At 51.0% G+C, this 22,850-nt stretch overlaps 1 protein-coding gene across 3 annotated transcripts in view; it reads left to right on the forward strand.

Annotated features, from left to right (window-relative positions):
- Nucleotides 1-22,850, forward strand: part of LOC111850599 (kin of IRRE-like protein 3) — a 120,620-nt gene that overhangs the window by 93,257 nt on the left and 4,513 nt on the right. The window contains exons 6-15 of one of the 3 annotated variants that reach the window (XM_023824644.2): nucleotides 4,538-4,643; nucleotides 11,432-11,580; nucleotides 11,686-11,813; nucleotides 12,848-12,974; nucleotides 15,819-15,919; nucleotides 16,421-16,631; nucleotides 18,942-19,049; nucleotides 19,417-19,500; nucleotides 19,751-19,860; nucleotides 20,543-20,629. In XM_023824644.2, coding sequence (XP_023680412.1) covers nucleotides 4,538-4,643; nucleotides 11,432-11,580; nucleotides 11,686-11,813; nucleotides 12,848-12,974; nucleotides 15,819-15,919; nucleotides 16,421-16,631; nucleotides 18,942-19,049; nucleotides 19,417-19,500; nucleotides 19,751-19,860; nucleotides 20,543-20,629 — 1,211 coding nt within the window. The other 2 variants (XM_023824645.2, XM_023824647.2) reach the window with 2 other exon arrangements.

Here is a 22,850-nt window from a genome sequence, read left to right on the forward strand (position 1 = left end):
TATTGGGCTTGAACAATAAGGCAGAAAATGTTATTCGGAGATGAATTAATGTAGACGGATCTATTCTTTTTGTCGTGCCATCCTTTTAATCCTAGAGTAAGCGCTCCCAGAGCAGCCCAGCCGACACACATACACGCACATCCAACAGAGGATAAACAAACAAACTCTTAAAGCGATTAAGACTTCCCGACTTTTGTACCGCTTCTCACGACTTTTTCCGGCGTGACGTCACGGAATGGCGCACACTCTCCCCCGGCGAGACCCCGGGCCTGACCGCCGCGCACCGTCGCAGCCGGAAGTCAGATTACGGGGAGGACGTGATTGCCGTCTAAACTGCCGTTACTGCTGCTGGCAGGCGTGGCCAGAATTGGCTCCAAAAAAATAGGCTGTTTGGCATAGTTATCATACAGCGCTCCCCCCGCCCCCGCCCCCGCCGCCGCCCTCCTTTGCAGAACTTGCACATTAAAGCTGAAGAGGAAAAACTGGCCTGAGGCTGTTTACAGGGGGAACAGGTGGTGAGTGAATAACTAAATTACTGACCAAAGGTGGGAAGCTGTGGGTTTGGCTGCCTCCCCCTTTCCGCAATCTTCCGAAGCACATCATCAGGCATTGGGTCGTGGATCGCGGGCCTGGTTGGTTCTAGAGGGCAAGGACGCACGCGAGCACCATAAGCATGGTGGCGGTTCATGCATTCTAGGGGGGGGGGGGGGTTTACCTGGGCAAACTAGAGCTTGTTTGACTTTGGCTTACAATTCTTAGCCATTATTTGGACAAATGTCTCGCACCATATAAGGTTTAAAGCCCAACTCCGTCCACACGGCGTCCAAACCAGTGGGGGAAAAATGCCAAAGTCCTGACATATTCCACCACTCACCTTGTGGTGTCTGGTCGCTCATGCTTGCAAATCAAAGTAATCCAAACTTAACTTTTATTGTGCCATTAGTTAAGTTTTATTTTCGTGTTCAATCTCAGTAAGGGAGTCCATGCAAGCAGGCGGGGCCAAACCTGATCGCAGGTTGGTTCATTTGCATAAATTTGCATGACCCCATCCTATTCTGATAAGCCACACCTCCCCAGAGCACATATCTGCCCGGCTGTGTCTGGAAGCCCTTATCTAGCTGCATAGCGACTGCGTGTGCAACAGTAAGCAAGTGAGTGGTGAGTCTCTGGGAGTGTCACCCCACTCATTCTCCCCCAGCCTGAAGCTAGCCACCCCCCCACCACGGATATGCTAATCGCTAAATGCAGAGGGGCTTGATGTGCATCGCAGAGTTTGTGTTTTATACCCTCAGACACCCAGTAACAAAATCCTTCTGTTACTACGGGCAACCAGCAGTGGGTTGAGGGGGGGGGCACTCAAAAATTCTGCATGAATAAATAAATAGTAAATAAGAATAAAGTGAATAATTAACGGTATAAATGCTTCTGCTTTGACTCGCATGGCTGTGCTTTTCCTCTTTGTCGAGCCCAAACAAGAGTTTCAGGCAATGAGGCAGAGTTTTCAAAGTACATTTAAAGCTAAATAAAGGTGACAAAGACAACGGCAACAAATAATGTTTTTATTATTTGAAGAGAAAAACAGTACAAATAGGTTGCTGGTTCAACTCCCAGGGTAATTGCTGCTGTTCGAATTCCATTCCGGACCTCTAACCTGAACTACATTAGACAATAAAAGAATTCTACCAAGGCGAATGGAGGGAGTTTATAAAAGTAGGCAAATATGAAACTTAATGAACTCATAACCCGGATGGGTATGGGGTCGAATCCCAGGGGAGCAGGCAGCTACTCAGTGAGTGGGCAGACAAGCTATCTCGTGGGAGGAAAAATTCAGAACTCCTTCTTGGCAAGATCAGACCATCAGGAAAGAGGATTATGGGGTTTCACTAATTTGGACCTGCGAACATGTGTGACGAGAGCTTCAGCAACATCCCATGGAAGTTTCGACTTGCAGCCCAGAGTTTCACGTCAGACCCCCACGCAAATGCTGATGAGCTCTAGACGTGGAGGTCCGATTTCAGCAGCATTCCCCGAAAGACGATGCCTGGGTCTGTCCCTGGCTTGTATGCTTGTCTGAGATGAGGTCCACATGTTTGTGGGTATCTCACCTGTTTGGGAGCCATTTGCAGCATCTCAGAAGCTTGTCTCCCACCTCCCGCGTCGTCTGTCACGGGAGCTCGGACTGATCCCCCTCGAATGGGAGCCCACTGCTCCTCTTTACCAGCCTCCTCTTTCTGGGTATCCACCAGCCTGCTTCACCAAGGGGATAAACTCCCTACTCAGCAGAGGAGATGGTTCCTCGCCTGTTTCTGCCGGGGGAGGGGGGGGGGGGTGGGGGTACACCGTGATTGACATTTGGCAAAAAAACGTGCCGCCTCTAAATGAACGAGAAACAGGGACCTCCTGAAGGAGTCACGCGCCGGAAAATTTGCCAAGCTGAATATGATCCTCAGGGAAAGAATTCGGTTTTTGAACAGCATCCTCCGAAACGTTCATCCCTCTGTCAGTCCGTCTCGGACGTGGCCTCCTGTTTCCTCCTGCCTCTCTTCGCCCACCTGGACAGACTGGCAGGCAAGGGGATCGACCTTGCCAGTCATCAGCTGGAGCGGGGAGGTGCGGGCGGGAGGCCAGGGTGCGGAGGCGTCCGGCACGCCGGCTGAGTCCGGGCGGTCACCTGCCTGGAGCCTGCCCCAGGCTATCCGCCCCCACGCCCCATCTGAAATGCAGGCACGGGGACCGCAATTACCCAGAGCCACATGCTACATGCATGCGGCCGACTCCCCCAGCCCCTGCTGGCCTGTCAGGGAGAATATCCTGTAAAGCTTCATGATGGATTCACCGTTGACCTCCGTGCTGAATGTATCACGCACACGGGGCAGCGGCATATGTGACACAAATACATAATCACAAACTTACAGTGGGTGGGGACAGACAGAAGAAATCAAACTCAGAACTCAATCCGCAGAGCACTGGCGTGGCCCAGATCTTCACCATTATACATATTCACCATTTGGGGCCTCATTTGGCTGATTGTGAAATAACGGAGGAGGCTCCTGCCTAGTTAAATAAACATCCCGAACCTCGCTGGCGTGATCCCAGGAGGACCAGAGAAGTAATGTTCTTATGCGAGAAGCTTCACCTGAATCTCTCCAGTAAAACAGCAGTAAGAAAAACACAGGAAGTCTCTTTCTGGACGAACATGTCAGCTAACAGCTAATTATAAAGTCATTGCTGCTCTTTACTTTGCCAGCCATGTTGCTCCTCTGTGTTGGGGGTTTCCAGTTAGTAGTGCAGCGAATGGCCCCATGAAGCCTCGCCACGCAGTGTCACCTGGACTTTTCTAGATCACGTCCACGTCTGACGGCCTCCATGTCGAATCAGCCAGTAGTTCAGGGCCGTGAGCGTCATGCGTCTCACAGCTCAGCTCTCGGTCTGGTACTTTCGCAGCTGGAATCGCATGGGACAGCGTTGGGGCATTTCTGCTCCATTTCGCTGTCCCTTAATATAATGTCACCGAAGCATCATTTATGTTTCTTTTTATTATTCATGATGGCAGTAGGAGCCACACAGAGCGGCCCTGGAGCAAATTGACCATTCCACCGCTAATTCTGAAGTGTAACCCTGCCTCCGTTTCGGAGCGTTAATGCCTCTCCGGACAGCGAAAGTGCTTCCGAGAAGAAAGCGTCTCTGCAATTATCAGGCGGACAATTGGGCAGACTTTCCAAATGAACGCAATTTCAATAAATGGAGGGGGACGATTTTTGCGGCGCGCCTGTGAGTGAGAGGTCGCGGTCCCGCCGACTTTCTGAGGCTCCGGATTCAAAGCCCCCACCCTGAAGAGAAGTCTGATGCAACAGAGAGGGGGGGGGGCGTGCGTGCGCGAGGTGAGTTACGGCCACGGTATTAAGTGAACTTTGAAGTAGGCGAGCAGAAGGCCCACGGCATCCCTTTTGTGACTCAGGAAGCGAGGTATTTGTTGACCCCCCCCCCCCCACCCCATTCCACCCAGATGATGGCCCCCATCCCCCTCCCCCTGCCCCCAGCTCTGTCCACTTTTGTCAGCGCTGGGGTTCATTGAAATGTGGCTCACTTGGTTTTAATGAGCTGCACTCTGAGGCTCGACAGCGATTTCGGCACGTGGTGGCGCCGCCCATGAGGGGGCGCTCATTCGCTCACGCGGATACTGACGTCGCCCATCTGTTCAACAAGCCAGACGGACGTATGCAGAATCGCCACAAATACACCCAATTGCATGCATGTTTGTTGCGTCTTTTACACAGAACAAAAACCGCTAGCGAGCAAATCACTGCTAACAAATAGCTGTTCCAGTGCTAAACAGGAACAAACAAAACCAAACAAAAAGGAATATCATTACGATGACATTTTTCATTTTATCCATCCTTTTTAAACTTCAAATGGAAACTGGTCCTCCTGTTTTCCCGTAACGCCTGCTAATATTCGGCAAGCCCTCTGTTGCCATTGGTTACGATAAATGTGGGAGATGCCTGCTGACAGCTGATTGGTGTTTTGTGTCATGCAGATCCACCCCTGGTCAATCTGTCTGTGGAGCCCCAGCCAATCATGGAGGGGAACATGGTCAAATTCCACTGCTCCGCCAAGGCCAATCCCCCTGTCACCCAGTACAGGTGAGATCTCTCCTCCACACATGCTTCCCTCTCTCCTCTCAACACGGGCGGACGGACACACACGCACTGACACACGCGTGCACTAAATACGCGATTTCTGAATTTCACACACGCTTCACCTCCCACACTCATCTGCTCTGCGAAAATATGGACAGCTTGTCAAATTTAACGCCTTCACTGAGTCTTCAGTAATGTTCCCATACGTGGTCTGCAATTGGTGTACATTGATGGCGGGAACTTTGATGATGTCACCATAACTGTAATGACCACCTCAGACTCTCAGATAAATTAAATAAATAAATTTCTCGACCTGGTACTGGGGGGTCCCCAGACAGTCCACGTGTTCACTCCCTCCTTTCTGGGGGTCCTCAGGGACCGGGTTGAAAAACACTGTTTTAGATGACAACGGATAGCAAGGGATACTCCAATCCATACCCTTCAGAGACGCTCGTTTAGCGATTGCTTGTGCGTGCAAGTGCAAGTCTCCTCAGCACTTCCTGTTAGAGGATGGTCTTGTTTAAACTGGCAATCGCAGACTGATGCCCCCCCACCCACCCCCCCTGCCAGAAGGCAGTGCCGCCATCGCCTGTAATTATATCTCAATCACGCCCCAACACTCACGGCGCCTGGCACGCCACCCCCAGCCCCTTTCATTTCGCTGTGCCGCGGGGCGCCCCGGGAAGCCGCCTCTATTCCGCTTGACAGGCACAGAACGGCGCGGTTTGTTCTGCCAGGGGCAATCCCCCCACCGACACCGACGTCCGTCACGACTGGGACAGAATGATGCGTATTAGCGAGCGAGTCGGATTACGGGGCTGTTTACTATGAACGGCAGGTGTTTCCCGGCAGAGGTCAGACTCACCTGTTGCAGCTGTCAGTGGATCAGGGTGCAGGAGTGTCTACAGGACGACGTGAGGTGGCTTCCTGTGCAGACAGGATGTTGCACATTAGGAAATGGAGCCTCACCGTGAAACATATGAGTCATGGCCGGCTGTAAGTGCCGCTCCAAGATCCTGTTGATACATGGGCAAAATAGAATCAAACAAATACTTTTAAAACAGCGTTTTCAATGAAAGGAAACTGTCACATATGCAAAGACTATATAATGATAATCATGTGACGATATTACTTCAATACTGTTTAAATCCTGAAATGTATTTGATGTTTCCGGAATAGATAATGCCACAGATGTTTCCAAAACATTATTACGTTCGTGCCGGGGGAGCAAGAGCAGAACACGACGAATCGGGTAAACGGGGCTTTATTTTGGGAAACACCAAAACACAGAGCGGAAATGCATACAGACGTCAATGACCAGACAGGGGTAAGACAGACATGGAAGCACTAAATACACAGAATCAATTAACAACAACTAGACACAGCTGAGAACACCGGGATTCCACACGAGGTAACAAGGGGGCGTGGCACACAGGAGGACTGGACGAGCAGGTCATGACAATTATACCACTGAGAATGTTATAACTGAATTCATAATTAGAATGCTTCAGATTTTAAAAGTTGTTAATGAATATCTAGGCAGGACTTTGACAAGAAACCGTAGACAACAGCTGATATCAATTAAAAATTTTACTTGTATTTTTCTTGTGTAAGATTTTAACTATAAGCAGTAAAAGTCAAATTGTAAAATTGAAATAAATACTAAATGTTTAGTTTAAAACAGATTGATACAGATTGAAATTAGGAGACCACTGTATATTTTTAAACAAATCTGCATTTTTAAATCCTGGTTTAATCCTGGTTCTGCTGGCGGAAGGCTACACTGTGAGGCAGCCTGCTTCCAGGCTCAAAATCTTCTAAGGCAGCAGTAAATAAGAATAAGGTGAAGCAGGAGACACTGGGGACGACCAGAAACCAGCCAGGTAAAGGGCGTGACTTTCTTTTAAAGTGACTTTCTAATGCCAGAGATGAATGTCAACTTATCCGACAGTTTCTCATCAATTGTAGGATGACATCGAGTGAATTTCATAAAGAATGGGAAACATTAAGTGCAGGCGTGAAGTGCACTGCTAGGACAGTGTGTATCAGGCTGCCAGAAGCAGGATTGAAGTCCCATAAAGCAACCAGGCTGCAGTTTGCTATATATATATATATATATAAAATTTGACCCCGGACTGTAGAGGATGCTATACGCTATACAGTACACCCCTCTAATAACGACAGGAATGGCACAGTCCGGCCACAGTCACATTTATGGCTGTGCACAATTTACACCAGCTCCGGACTCAGCATGACTGATACTCACCACCCCCGACGAAGTTCCTTCATAACTTGGCTTTTAGAAGGACTCATTAAGGATTTGGGGGGGGGGGGCGGATTGGTGTTAGGACAAACCCTCATCACCCTCCCTGTAATGGCTCCATCTCCAGCTTTTAATCAGCCACCTGGAACTTGCCGTCTTCTTTGGGGAAAATAAACCACGGGTCGAGACGGTGATGCCCGCCTTCCCGAGAGCGCCATCGTCACGCATGAAAAGCCCCCGTCCCCCCGCGCCCTGCACCTGGGCAGTTCCGGAGCAGGCCGCAGCTGTGCCGCATTAGTATGCAAAGGGCCTAAATGAAGACTTCAGGCAGAGGAACGACAGGCTGACTAGCGCGTGCCCCGGGAATGTGCAGACGGGGCTGCCATGCGCTCAGACGTTTGGTTAATTCCCCCTTTGTCTGCCGGAGATAAAATTCGTTTAGAGAAACACTTACTGATGCCGCTGCTAAGCATATCGGCCGGGGGATGGCGGAGGAACCGCACCTGTGATCTGAATGTCGGCCCCTTGGCCTTGTCCTGCTTCCCTTCTCCGCTTTAAACGTTTCTGGGAAGTCACTTTATTTCCTTTGCCTGCATCCAGATTCCCGTCACAATGAGTGCCGTTTGCGACCTGACTCCTTACCTCTCTGGTAGAGGGATGGTGCATTTCCATGACCTCACCAACTCCATCTCCACACGATAACGGCTTATCATGGCAATCCGATAAGAATCTATCGTTTTTATTAAGTTTGCCAGAACTCTAATGATGCAGATCTGATTATCTGATTATTTTTTCTTTTCTCATTCCACTCTCTGGCATTCCTTTCTCCAAATAAATACTTCATAAAGGGACCCTTTTCTGAGTTGTTTATAAATAATACATCGGACTTTGCGAGAAGTCATATGAATTATTTACAAAATAACTAGGACAAGAGAAAGCGGGCCTCTGACAGCCAAGTGGGGGCCCAGGAGCTGGCATGACATCACCGCAGTCGTGCCTTGGGCGTCAGAGTGGGAAAGACGGGTACAAAACTCAGTGACATTGTACCACCGCCCGTAAATACACGGGTCCACTGGGGGGGGGGCATGCGGCACACTCTTATCGTAATTAAAGAGCAGGAGCAGGTGTCAGTGCACACTCCTCTTACTTGGGACAACCTTAATGGTTAATCGCTAATAATTAAGAGCCTACAAGGGAGCCATAAAGGTCACTGGTTTTTAATTAGCAGAGCGCAATTTATTACAATGATTAGCTTCTTGGTTTGCTGAAAGAAATATCATTTGTTTGTTAACAGAGGCTAAAAAGAACAGGCGGCGAGAGAGCAGGGGCGTAGCGTCCAGGCTAGCGTTAGCCTTGGTATTAGTGCTAGTATTAGCATTAGCGGCGCTACGTAAACACGGTACACATGGGCTGCTGGCAAACTGGTTACGATGATATGAGGGATGTAGGCATCCATCTTCAGTGACTGTGTGGGTCCTAGAATGCCAAGGGACGCTCTGAATGCGATGCCAGCCCATCACAGGGCACTCGCACACTAGGGTGGTACAATCGCCTGATACCCTGGTATCTTGAAGTATTTTGGTGCCAGCCTTTCAATGCTCCCCACATCAGGCCCAGCATGTAATTAGTTTACTCCACGTCAGTTTCGATGGAGATGTCGCTCCTCAGTGTCGTGGTAATTTCCCTCATGTCTGAGGACTGGCATGGGTAATTAACAGCAGATTGTGCAATATCAGTGGCGTCGCCGACGTGCTTCGCTGCCTTGTGAAACGGAGCGAGTAACTCTCCAGTCTCCAGGCACGAAAGGTGCCGCTTTGTGCGGGGAACATCAGCTTAGAGGGCTGAAGCTATCTTCTCGAAATCGCGCCTGACACTTGTCACACTTTTTTTTCTGGCTCCCACCTGGAATCCCAGCCTCTATCAGGCTCTGGGACAGGTCCTCTGCGGCTGGGACATAGGACAGGACAGACGTCCAGCCCAAGGTAGCACAGAGTCACGGGACAGACGCTTCAACCAAAACCCAAAAGAACTTTATTAATGAGATTAAGAGGATTCAGGGTAACAGAACCTCTAATTGTTCAAAAAGGAGGTGCCTAAGAGACCTAGGATGCAAGCAGAGGCCTTTATCTTTGAGCCATCCTGTTGACATTTCGCTAGGCTGCCTGGAGACACGTGATTTCTGATTGCCATGGCTAAGGTATAATTCACCCAGCCCCTTACTCCCAAATCCTTAAGGGAGGTGGATAGCCTGAACAACTACAGTGAGGCTGTCCGTGTGTCTGAGCAGGAAGCACATGACCAACACAGCTGTACTGCATGCGACATACGAGGAAAAGCCAAGCTGCAAAGTAATTAAGTGCTGCTTCGGCGCCGCCTTCAGAACATGCTGGTATATCACTGGCACCCGAAGCAGTGCTTGGTTTGGGGTAAAAACACATTGCGATACATTTGTGTTAATTACCTTTCCAGGGATCAATTAGCATTGAGTTTGTTATTGCTGGAGCTCATTTCGCTGAATTGTCCCAGTGTGTTGATTGCACCACAAAGCACCGTCCCTGTCCAGTCATTTATTAGTAACAAATGGCCTTCATTTCAAAGTGGGCATTTTTCTTCTGAGATGCAGTCCCTCTATCTTGCCCCTGGAACAGCACTATTATCCACGGCTGCTGTGAGTGAGAGTTTCCGAGTGTGAACCCAGAACCTGGGGCTTGCTCTCAACCGCGTCTTACATCACTCGCCTATGGCAATGTCACTAGATGTGAGGTCTGTCCTGAAGGCTGCACTGAATGTTGACTTGAAACCAGAGGGTCTCCTAGGCTCGAGGTTGGGGAAGTTCATTGCCAAAGGAGGACCTAATCGTCATGGAACTAGGAATGTGCCCACAAGGAAGGAGACTGGAGCCATATCCTTGAAGGGTTTTAGTCAGAGCTGCCACGACCGATTTGTGGCTGTCAAGGCTTGTGTTAAATCTTGCATTGTGTGGGGCAATCCTGTTCCAAGCCCAAGCTCAGTAAATAAATGCTAATGATACTGATTAAAATGACTGTTACGTACACAGGGGGGGGGGGGGGGGGTGGTAAATGAGATATTTGGAGAAGATTCCCATAGATATTAGGCTCTTGGATGAGGACCAGGTACTGAGAGGAGCTTTTTTGAAGATGGTCTTTCAGTCATGGCCGTTCGATGTGCAGCAGTAGCTGGCGCCGTCCCAGAGTCGTGTCCTACAGGTCGCCCTTCAAAGGCCCCAGTGCCAATGGATGGGGATGCTGGTGGCATCTACATGAACAGCAGGGCCCTGGACCAGCAGCGAGTTGGGCCCCTTGAATGACTGAGAAGAGAGGAAGTAGACGGGATTCTTCCAGACAAGTTTCAGCAGCATCAAGTGGTCAGTGGGTCCCTGAAGCAGGAGACTCTGGCTTGAAAGACTTTGCTCGACACGGTCGTCAACAAAACCTTTGCCGGTCCAACTTGCTTGTTGCCAAAGTTCCAAATTTCCAAAAATATGGAAAAGAAACAGTATAAATTCTCTAAAACAGTGTTTCCCAGTCCGGTCCGTGGGGACATATAGACGGTCCATATCGTTTCTCCCTCCCAGCTCCCTGCTAGTACCAGACCATCTGGGTGTCTCCGAGGATCGAATTGGGAAACATTGTTCTAAGACATCAAATAAGTGTAGTTAAATAGTACTGCAAGTGCAGGCATCAGCCCAAATTAAAATGATTAAAATGACTCTTTGGCCTCACTTAACACAAACACAGACCCACACCATGGAGTTCAGCAGCCCACGTCACAGAACCACGCCTGTTCCACATTTACGTCGGTAAAGGACCATCTCAGAGGGCTGGTTACAGAGAACTGCGGACGGGTTAATTTTCCACGAAAGTAAAACACTGTCACGTTAGCATAATTGTAACAAATTGCCTGCAGAGCGCAGGTTAACGCGGCAGCGTCAAGGGTGCATATTAAGCATATTTCCCAGCCGTAGGGCGATACTAATGATTATAGAGCAAACAGGACTTCAGCAGACGTCTCCCTACACCACGCCTTCTCTCGCATCCAATCTCCCAGTGTGAACCGGACATATCGCAGTTGATGGTCTTTGTGTACTCAAAATCGCCCTTTCTTCCCGCTCACTGGGCCCTCGCAGGGAATCCGTCTTTGTTGAGTTGACGATGAAGTCGTGCGTTCTGAAGAGTCTGAAGGCCGTGCGGTGAATGACTAATTTTTAAGACACAGCTGAGCGCCTGCCGATCGAATAGGAGAGCAGTAGCTGACGGGACGGTAGCCAAGTGGTCATGTGATGACCTCAATATCCTCCTTGAGGTAGTCCAGCCTCCTTAATGTCTGGAATCGGAAACCCGTAAATCCCAAGTGCTGTCTTTGCACAATCCGGCCGATGCTTATGCAATTCACTGCAAAGGGGTGGCCTTCAATCGCTGGAGATGTCGTGCATGACCCCCTACCTGATAAGGTCTTTCAGCATTCTTTTTTTTTTTATCCATTCTTTACCCCCCCCCCCCCCTCGCAGGTGGGCGAAAGGTGGCAGCATCATGAAGGAGGTGTCCGGCGACTCCTACGAGGTTATGGTGGACCACTCCTTCTTCACGGAGCCGGTGTCCTGCGAGGTCACCAACACGCTGGGCAGCACCAATGTCAGCCGGAACGTAGACGTTTACTGTGAGCTGCTGACCGTGACCATCGCTGGTTAGGGGGGGGGTGGGATTGCTGAGTTCCTTACATGAGAAGCATAACTTGACCCGAGCTGCCATGTGTCCCTGAAAGTCGGACCCCATATAGCAGCAGAGCCACAGTCGCTGCAAGTGGACCAGGGTTCGGACGCAGTGTTCAACTGCGCGTGGACCGGCAACCCCTCCCTCACCATCGTCTGGATGAAACGTGGCTCTGGAGTGGTACGTACCTCAGGCCCTCGTCAGCAGGGGGCGATGTGTGTCACCCTGCTTGAACCCTCCCACTCGGGGCCACGAACCAATCAGAAATGTATGACTGGCCTTTAGGAACAGAAAAGCAAATATGCCGATTTCTGCAGATGGGTGTCGATTTATCAGGAACCATTAGATTTGTGCTAAGGATATGTTAACTACTGTCTTAAGAAAACAAAGCATTTAAATGCGAGTTAAAATCTTTTCATAGGATGATTGCTTTTGTTTTTTCCCGTGAGTCAACTGCGGGTGACATCAAATCAATTGTGTGAAATCTTAGATACACTGAGGGGGTTTGTCTCTCCCTCCCCATGCCCAGTGTGTATGCATGTGTGTGTATGATTTTAAACAGTGTGACTATGCTGGCTGATGTAGGGAACCCAGACAGCGAAGCTTATCATTTATGTTACATGTGTAATTATGGTATGATTTGCATACATTTGCATATACTTTATCAAGGCCATACACCGGGGGGTGGGGGAGGGGTTTGGGGGGGGGGTGGACGTTTGCTCTTAGTGCCAGATTTACAGAACAAATTAGCATGTATTACATTCCATTATTGTATTATTACATTAGCATTCACCATGTCGCTTTGTGGTCACTTCTGTGGCGTCATCCTACACTGGGGATCTGGGTTCGAATGCTATTGTGGCATGTTGGCTGTGTGTGTGTGTGTGTGTTGATCTGAGGAAGTGTATGCTACTGAGGGATAGTTTAGTTTTAGGAAAAAGTGTCTCCAGTGAACTGAAACTGAAATAGACGCATTTTAATCAGCAGGAGTGAGGGAACGCATGTAATGCAACGGTGCGCGATATCTGTGCATGATGCGTCTGTCAAATGAGAAAGGGGGGGTCTCCTCTGTAGGGGGGGCTTGCTCCACTGCGTGGCCGGACTGCAGAGCCGCACGGGGCGAGACTGACGCGGTACAGGGGGTGCGCGGTGCCTGGCACTGGAAGACGGGCGACGTTTCTTACTCTCCCTGTTGTTATGGACTCGTGGCGCAGGTGCTGAGCAACGGCAACATGCTGACCCTGCGGGCCGTGCGTCAGGAGGATGCTGGGAAGTACGTGTGCCGTGCCGTGGTGCCCCGGGTGGGCATGGGCGAGAAGGAGGTCTCCCTCACCGTCAACGGTAAGCCCCCCCCCCCCGAAGGCTATGCTTGGCGTTTGGCCTGGGAGAGAACTGAGAGCTGGGGGCAGCTCTCAGCACAGAGCGGAGGCCTTCTAGACTTTTCCTGCACGTTTAGTCTACCGACTTATTACATAAATGCTCAACGTGACAAATATAGGTCACATGGTCCCTGGAAACCAGGTCCTATTTGTTGGACAGAGTGGAACATGGCGGGCGGCAGCCCCCTGAGAGTGGGACGGAGATGGCGGCCTGCTGGAGCCCATTTGAGGGGGGGGCAGGCTTTACTCATCATGGTAGTGAGTGAGCAACTTATCCCAGGTGCCGATAAGCAGGCAAATTATTTTGACCTTCTGTGCTTCCCAAACACTTCCCAGGCAGAGGAGAGCTCTTGTGGGGGGGGGGGGGATGCTGAAAGAGAGCAGGGGAGTTGGGGGAGACAAGAGAAACAACAAAAATACGGTTTATCTTCCTTGGATGGACTTGCATATTAGGCACAGGAAATGCGTTTTAGCGCTGATTAAATCAGGAGGAAACGCGGCAGGCTGCAGGCAAGTCTGCGACTGACTAATGAACGGGGGGTGGGGGTGGAGGTGGGGATGGGGGGGGTGACTTCCAGACAAATTACTTCATTATGACGGCTTGATATGCAGGTGGCGTAGGTCCGTGCTGCCACACCGCTCAGCCGGGGGAAATTTACACGTCTTTAAAAGCTTCCTGCATTCATTGGCCTCGAACCCGGGTGAGGGGAGGGTCCCATCGATGTAAATTGCCGCCCCGCTATTTAAATAGATATCCTTAATACGTGTCACTAAACCCACTTAAATCCTGCGGCGTGTGGGCGTTTCGATCGCAGGCATGCGGCGGGAGTCTTTGGGTAGGCCACCCCCCCCACAGTGAAAAACCCATCCCATCAAGCCTCCCCTGGACTCCCACGTGGCCACTTGACCCCCCCCTACGCATTTTCCGTATCCCGTACGGCACCTTTCACATGGAAATGGGGGGTGAATGAGGTGAAGTGGCCACTTACCGCGTCCGCGCTGCCTGTCAAGCTGGTGGTTGTGGGGCTGCGTGTGACGTCGGCTCACGGGACAAACACGGCTCGCACACGCCGCGGACACGGCTCGCACACGCCGCGAACGCGGTGTCGCTCCGCGCCGCCGCTCAGCACTGTAATTAAAACGCGTGTCGCGCTTCTTTCTTCACTGCCAGCTACACAAAAAACAGCAGTATAAATCAGGCCCCGCTTATAAACGCCGGTCGTGTTCTACATCTGAACCGGCGGCGGCTTCCCGGCACAGAGAGGCCCCTTCCTCCCGCAGCGCTGCAGTAAATGGCTCAGATAATGCGCAGTCTTTGTGCTGATGTGTTTTTTTCCCACAATCCTCCGGGGTTTATTAAAAGCCATACTCCCGGTAGGTTTTGTGGATTGTGGATTTTCAGGCCCGGCTTTGATCGCCCTCCGCTCGCCCGGGTCCTAACGGCCCGGCTCGTTTACCGCATTTAAATCACGCCTCGGAATAAACACCCCCCAGCCCCGACAAACACGCGCGGCTTTGAATTAGCATGGCACATGCATCTTCGTGAAGTTATTCTCCTTTGTGCAGTTGCGGGTGTTGCAGGCGGGGGGGAACGCTTTACAGCCACATGTGAAACCATATGCCATACAAGTCACCCCGGATGAAAGAACACACCGTCGGGGCGACAGTCGCGTAATATCGTGGTTGCCATGGCAACCCAGCATACAGATAATGACATCATCTTCTGTATGGGAGGATCAGATGGGGGCCGTATGTATGTTTCTTTTCTCCAGGATAGATAAGCATCCTATGATAAACACCCCCCTCTCCCATGGCTTTTGATATGAGAACAACAGGCTATATCTCCTAGATTTCCGAATCCTGACCTCACCCCCTCCCAAAAACCTCTCCCCCCTCCCCACCCCGCAGCCAGAGGTAAATGCTGTCAGATGAAGCCATCTAATTACACTCCCCATTCACAGATCTGATCTCCAGCCAAGGCTGTTTGGCAGCCTGAGAGGAATTGATCTGGATGTATTTACTGCAGAAAACCCAAGTAATATTATTACAACCACCCCCCCCCCCCCAAACCCCCCCCGGCGCCCCCCCCCCCCCTCGTCCTGTACTGACCGCCCCCCCAATTAGGCCTGAGTAATCAGCGACAGGTTTGGGAAGTTTGTGGGGGTCCTCCCCTACCCTACGGAAGCCCCCCCCCCTCCATATCAGACCGACAGAGACTGTCAGGATCTCATTAAAATGCAAATGAGGCATAATTGGAGGCAGGTAATAAACGCTAATTATGGATGGTTAGGAAGGCACCGGGAAGGCAGGCATCAGAAAGCGCCCCCTCATGGTCTCGACTCGGCATCAGACCCCATAACCCCTCCCCGCCAGATGACAGACTTCCTGTTCATACTCCATCCTGGAAGATTCCTGAGAGGCAGGCCGGCAGATCGCAGACTTCTAGCACGTTACCTTGGCTGTTGCCCCCCTCCCTCCCCCCCCCCCCAGTTCTAAGAACTCGGCCTCACTCTCTGACGCAATCTTAAGGTGAACCCCCCCGCCTCTGCTTGGGACAGCACAAAATCACGCTACTCAAAACGCCACGCACTTTAAAACCTATGGATTATTTCTGGAATTTTCCATTGAATATTTCCGGACCACGGTTAACCATGGCTAACTGATTCCGCGCGAAACGGAACCGCAGATGAGGAGGGACGACTGTAAGTTATAACCACACATATACAGCTTTATGAGTGGCCCGTGAATGCCGTGTGCGACTGGCATGCTGCCCGCCCCTCCTCACGTTTACCCACACCCTCTCCAGGCCCCCCCACCATCTCCAGCACACAGACGCAACAAGCCCTGCAGGGGGAGAAGGGCCAGATCAAGTGCTTCATCCGCAGCACGCCCCCCCCAGACCGCATCGTGAGTAGCCCCGCCCACTCTGCTCCCTCCATGGGCATGACTGCTGATGACCACTGTGATTGGTTAGCAGTAGGACTCTGCACTGCTGATGAGCACTGTGATTGGTTAGCGGTAGGACTCTGCACTGCTGATGAGCACTGTGATTGGTTAGCGGTAGGACTCTGCACTGCTGCTGCTTTTTATTACAGTGTACCCAAGACATGTGAGACAAATTTGAAGCGTGCCAGTTTAAATAAATTTAAAATGCATTCTTCAGTACTGATTGTTTATAAATTACTTTTCTTGTTTGTCTTGTTTCTTGGTTGTCGAAGAAGCCATTTTGATTTGATGTACTATTCTGGGGGGTAGTCAGAGAGATGGAATTCTTCAGGTTGATGTTAATCAATAGAAGTCGTTGCATTTATAGGTGACTATTGCTGTACCGCCAACTGCGGTACCAGTGATGGTTGCATCTCGGTGAATGAGTGTAACATCCAGGCAGACAGTAGCTCTTTGTGGCAGGCGTGGTCCTGGAAGGAGACAGTACTGGAGTCGGGCACATGGGGGCGCTACACGGTGGAGACGGTCAGCACAGAGGAGGGCGTCATCTCCACCCTCACCATGAACAACATCGTGCCCGCCGATTTCCAGACCATCTACAACTGCACGGCCTGGAATAGTTTTGGGTCCGACACGGAGATCATCCGCCTCCGGGAACAAGGTGGGAGGCAAGGTTCGCCAGCCCTCCTCGTCTCTCCTCGGCCCCCCACCTCTCCGCCACACCCACCCGTGCAGCCTGGGGGGGGTAGTGCGAACACGGGTATCCTTTAGTGGGGCCTCACTCTGCAGCAGGTGTGCTCTGTCATGTCCTGCACAGCAAAAATGGAACCTTTTCATTCAGCTCCCACCAATACTGTATGACATCCACATGTCTACTGTTCCATTCACACGCTGTGTTCCGTGCATTACTGTTCTGTCCACAATGCCAGTGTTCCATCCCTACCCTCAGCGTTCCATCCCTACCCTCAGCATTCCATCCCTACCCTCAGCGTTCCATCCCTACCCTCAGTGATCCATCCCTACCCTCAGCGTTCCATCTCTACCCTCAGCGTTCCATCCCTACCCTCAGTGATCCATCCCTACCCTCAGCGTTCCATCTCTACCCTCAGCGTTCCATCTCTACCCTCAGCGTTCCATCCCTACCCTCAGTGATCCATCCCTACCCTCCGTGTTCCATCCACACTCTCTCAATGTTCCATCCCTACCCTCCATGTTCCATTCCTACCTTCAGCGTTCCATCTCTACCCTCAGCGTTCCATCTCTACCCTCAGCGTTCCATCCCTACCCTCAGTGATCCATCCCTACCCTCCGTGTTCCATCCACACTCTCTCAATGTTCCATCCCTACCCTCCATGTTCCATTCCTACCTTCAGCGTTCCATCTCTACCCTCAGCGTTCCATCCCTACACTCAGCGTTCCATCTCTACCCTCAGCGTTCCATCCCTACCCTCAGTGTTCCATCCCTACCCTCCGTGTTCCATCCCTACCCTCAGCATTCCATCCCTACCCTCAGCGTTCCATCCCTACCCTCAGTGATCCATCCCTACCCTCAGCGTTCCATCCCTACCCTCAGCGTTCCATCCCTACCCTCAGCGGTCCATCTCTACACTCAGAGATCTATCCCTACCCTCCGTGTTCCATCCCTACCCTCAGTGATCCATCCCTACCCTCCGTGTTCCATCCACACTCTCTCAATGTTCCATCCCTACCCTCCATGTTCCATTCCTACCCTCAGCGTTCCATCTCTACCCTCAGCGTTCTATCCCTACCCTCAGCGTTCCATCCCTACCCTCAGCGTTCCATCTCTACCCTCCTCAGCGTTCCATCCTTACCCTCAGCGCTCCATCTCTACCCTCAGCGTTCCATCCCTACCCTCAGCGTTCCATCCCTACCCTCAGCGTTCCATCCCTACCCTCAGCGTTCCATCTCTACCCTCAGCGTTCCATCCCTACACTCAGCGTTCCATCCCTACCCCCCGTGTTCCATCCACACTCTCTCAGTGTTCCATCTCTACCCTCAGCGTTCCATCTCTACCCTCAGCGTTCCATCCCTACCCTCAGCGTTCCATCTCTACCCTCAGCGTTCCATCTCTACCCTCAGCTTTCCATCCCTACCCTCCGTGTTCCATCCCAACTCTCAGCATTCCATCGCTACCCTCAGTGTTCCATCCCTATTCACAGTGTTATATTCACATTTTCATCATTCCACCCACATGCTCTTCGTGTGCCATCCATATTCTCAGTGTTTTATCCACATTCTCAGATTTCCATCCACATTGTATTTTTTGCCGTGTAAAAGGAAATGTGCAGTCTGCAGGTTTTATATGTGCTTATCTACGCAGTGACATTGACTGGGTCTTTCAGGTTAAATTCTTCTGCTGAATGGAAAATGACCCATTTAACAATTCATTCACACCTGAAAAAGCAGGTGAGGTATTTTCTTCTTCATGCTTTCTAAGGTGTGAATAATTTGCTGATGGGTCGTCTTGCCAGTCAGCCAGCGACTGCTGCCTGCCTACAAAGGTGGCCTGCCTCTTATATCTTCTGCACCCTGTCTTGGATTAGTCAGCTGAGTACTCTGATACAATGGGTGCCGACAGGTCTTGGGGATCCACATAGAGCATCGCCATCCAGTCAGATCCTCAGCATATCCCCCCAACCGATAATCATGGTGGCGACACGCTCCATCCCATAACTCAGATGCAGAAACGGGTCTGATCCTCGCCAACTATGATCTCAGCGTTTTCGGTCACGGCTCCCGAGTCGCTTTATAATGTCACATTAATCCGGGATGATAGCTGCCCTCATTTATATCAGTGAACAGATGGGGGGGGGGGGGGATGCTGGCCAGGCCCGGGGTCCCCCCAGAGCTTCTCCTGCATGACTGCCCCAGAAGATCTGACTGCATCGTGAAGGAATACATCTGCGGTATAAAAGGGGGCGTGGCCAGCAGCCGTAAACACACACGCGGTGCTCTCTTGCAGAGTCCCTGCACCTGGCCGTCATCATCGGCGTGGCCGTGGGTGCCTTCGTGGCCTTCATCGTCCTCATGGGCACGCTCGGGGCATTCTGCTGCACCCGCGCCCAGAGAAGTAAGAGCTCCCCCTGCTGGCATGAGGGAAGTGCTTCAGTCACTATGACCTGTGTCTGTATGCCAGCTTTTACCGACTCTGCTCATTACCATTATCTCCTCCTTCTTCGTCTTCATCTTCTTCATGCTCCTCTTCTTCATCTTCTACTTTATATCCTTCTTCTGTCATCCCCGTTTCCCCTACAAACTCTCTCCTATCGGCTGGTTAAGGACCCAGAGTTGGTTCTTATCTCTCTAAGGATTATGTTGTCAAGCTATATATGTAATGGTATAAACTTGTGAATCACTTTTGATACAGGTGTCGTCTAAGCACCACAATAATAATGATGATGATGATGATGATGCAATCTGTTGCTGTTGTGTCACAGAGGAGGTGCGGCTGGTCATGTCCTCACTTCCTGTTTCCATCGCTGCTCACCAGAGAGATCTTGCAAGCAAAATTAAGACCGAGAGTAAGCCTTGTCGTATTCCTCATGGGCTCCTGTCAGTTTATAAGTAAATGAAGGTTTTTCTATTGTACTCTGGAGCCGCCGGCTGTGTCATAACGGGAGGTGCCGCCTGCCGCACGGCCCGCTGCGTGAAAACCGCCGGCTTGTAAGCCGCGCCGAGCCGCGCTGCGCGCTCTGCCTGTAGGACAGGACAGAGAGGCTGAGGCTCCTCCCCCAGCCGCCGTGTCGAGCTCACCGGCACCCTGCTCCCCAGATCTGAAAGGCGTTGTGTCGACCAAGAGCGACATCCGGGTGGAGATCGTGCACAAGGACCACAGCGCCACACGCGACACGGAGGAGCACACCGCCATCAAGCAGCTTATGGTGAGTCACCCACAGATCCACATCTCCCAGACACGGAACCACATCCGTTCCCTGTACACAGATCCACATCCCATTCCGACATCCTGTCTCCCAGACACGGAACCACATCCGTTCCCTGCACACAGATCCACATCCCATTCCGACATCCTGTCTCCCAGACACAGAACCACATCCCCAGCCCCGGACACAGATCCACATCCCATTCCTACATCCTATCCCCCAGATACAGATCCACATCCATTCCCTGCACACAGATCCACATCCCATCCCTGGTCACATCCTTCCTTTCCTCTAGCCAGACATGCACTTAAAGGATTGCCTGCTTTAGTGTTACATATTTCATTCAGAGTGACACAGGGATGACACAGCACAGAAGGAGAGAAGCGCAGGTACCACCCCCCCCACATCAAACCCCTGGGGGGGTCAGGGCTATCATTTAAATTTCCAAACAAATGGTGACCCACATTGGGGCCGGAGCATACGCTCATTAATTCATGCCGTCTTTAACCCGGGGCTTGTTCATTTAATATTTATTTCACACAGAAGATGAGGTGTTGCAGCTTCTGACTGATATGAATGCGGGGGGCGGACAGCTCTGCTCTCGTCGGGCGCCTTGCCCCCGCAGCTCCCCCTACCCCCCCCACCCCCCGACTGCTTTCACGTCACCTCTCTCCTCCCCCAGATGGAGCGTGGGGAGTACCAGCAGGAGTCTGTGCTGAAGCAGCTGGAGGTGCTGCAAGAGGAGGACAAGGAGTACCAGCACATCAAGGTGGGTGCGAGGAGCAGGCAAGTGGGGGCGGGGCCTAGTGGGTGGGGTTTATGGGGCGGGGCTTATTAGGTGGGGCATAGTGGGCGGGGCTTATTGGGCGGGGCCTAGTGGGCGGGGCCTAGTGGGCGGGGTTTATGGGGCGGGGCTTATTGGGCGGGGCATAGTGGGCGGGGCATAGTGGGCGGGGCCTACTGCACAGCCTGCATTCATTTTACAGTTACACTTTATTCATACTGAGCAGGCACTTTTGTCCGAAGCTTGGGTACAAGAGTGAGACCCTGAGTCTCCAGCATTGTCTGCAAACTGGTACAGTCTGTACAGGAACAGGAACTTCAGTCTTATTGAGCAACAGAGATGTTAGGGAGATATGCTGCATATGTCACAGAGACGATACACACAGGAGGTTTCTGTTTTTTATTTATTGTGCTTTAATCCTAAAGGACATGCAATATAGAAAGCAGGGTCAGACAATTGGGAGATAGGAGTCTTGTTTAAGGACCTATTTTCCAACCCTGGGATTTGAACCTGCAACCTTCCGATCACAGACACAGTGTCCTAACCCAATCAGTCCCCATTTATACCGCATCCACTTAGCTAACAGGAAAGGTCCTGGACACCCAGCTCTGTCTGGGGTCCATCAGACCCCCTTTACTCATCTTATAACTGGTATTTGACATCATAAGCTGGCTGTTTCCTTCCATCCATCCATTTTCTGTAACCGCTTATCCTGTTCAGGGTCACAGGGGGTCTGGGGCCACAAAAGCACAAAAGGGGGGCACAAAGCAAGAAACAACCCAGGATGGGGCACCAACCCATCGTAGGGCGTAGGGTGTAGGGCACCAACCCATCGTAGGGCGTAGGGCACCAACCCATCGTAGGGCGTAGGGTGTAGGGCACCAACCCATCGTAGGGCGTAGGGCACCAACCTATTTTAGGGCATAGGGCACCAACCTATCGTAGGGCACACTCACACAACGCTCACACACGCACGTCTGCAGGCAATTTCCTAACTCCCATCAGCCTCAGCATATTTTTGGACTGTGGGGGGGAAATCGGAGTAACCAAAGAAAACCCACATGCAAACTCCACACACAGAACCCTAGCAGAGACTCGAACCCTGGTCCCAGAGATGTGAGGTGACAATACTAACCACTGCACCACCATGTCTCCCTAAGCTGGCCCCTTTATGCAACAAAATTTTGAAAAACCCTTAAGTGGTATAATTTGTTGCATAATTTCTGTAAAAAATAATAGCTGATTAGTCATTGTCCGGGGAAAATCCAGCGTGTATCTGCAGCAATCAAGAGAGCGTTTGATTGTGAGCCAGATTCGTTACTTACACTTTGTTACGGCCCCGGTTGCTGTTCTTATTTTCTAAACGCGCACCATCGCATTACCGGCAAGCGGAGCCCAGGCCGCTCAGAGTCGATCTACTCCGGCAAAAACTGATGATTTCACAATTAGGGGCATAATTGAGTTTCCCACTTGTGCTGATCGCCGACAATGAAAAAACACTTAAAAAGAGGCAGGAAACAAGCGGGGAATTTCAAGCACATTCTGATCGAGTGTCCGCGCCGTGGGTAAATGTTTGCGGCCTGGGGACGGCACTGGGCTGAACAGGCACTAGGGAGGCGTGCGATCGCGGAGTTCAACGTACAGGAACGTGAAGGGACTGTAGCTTAAATCCATACAGCGGCAGATTACAATTGTCCTGAATATTAGGCTCATACGAATACTCTGTATTGTAATATTCAGTTTAAGCAGTTGTCGCTAAAATTCAAATGGTAAATGCTCACGGTAAAAAACATTTACGGTTAAATTTACATGTATATTTATTACTTGACATTTGGGTGCTGAGCAACAACTAAGCGTGGTAGATAGAACCTGGAAAATACTGATTATCTTATTTGTATGCACCAGCAAAATGGCTTAAATGTTTATGACAGGCCTTCGAAAATAATTTTTCTTGATAATCGCAATTATCTGAATCAGCAGTACAGGCAAAAAAAAATCTGTAAAACTTCAAAGCGGGCGATGAAATGGCTGCGTGTCGTCGCACGGTAACAGTGAGTCTGATGCTATTGTTCGGTAGCTACAGCACATCCACTGACAGCCCGTATGAGTGTCTGTTGTGCGATATATTTGCTGATGTTCCCTGGATTTTGTCCTCGAAAGACAGCAAGTTATTTGTGCCTCAAAACAAATTCTCAGAATGGCAGGT

Source organism: Paramormyrops kingsleyae, chromosome 24 (genome assembly GCF_048594095.1).
Source record: "Paramormyrops kingsleyae isolate MSU_618 chromosome 24, PKINGS_0.4, whole genome shotgun sequence".
Lineage (NCBI taxonomy): Eukaryota > Metazoa > Chordata > Actinopteri > Osteoglossiformes > Mormyridae > Paramormyrops > Paramormyrops kingsleyae.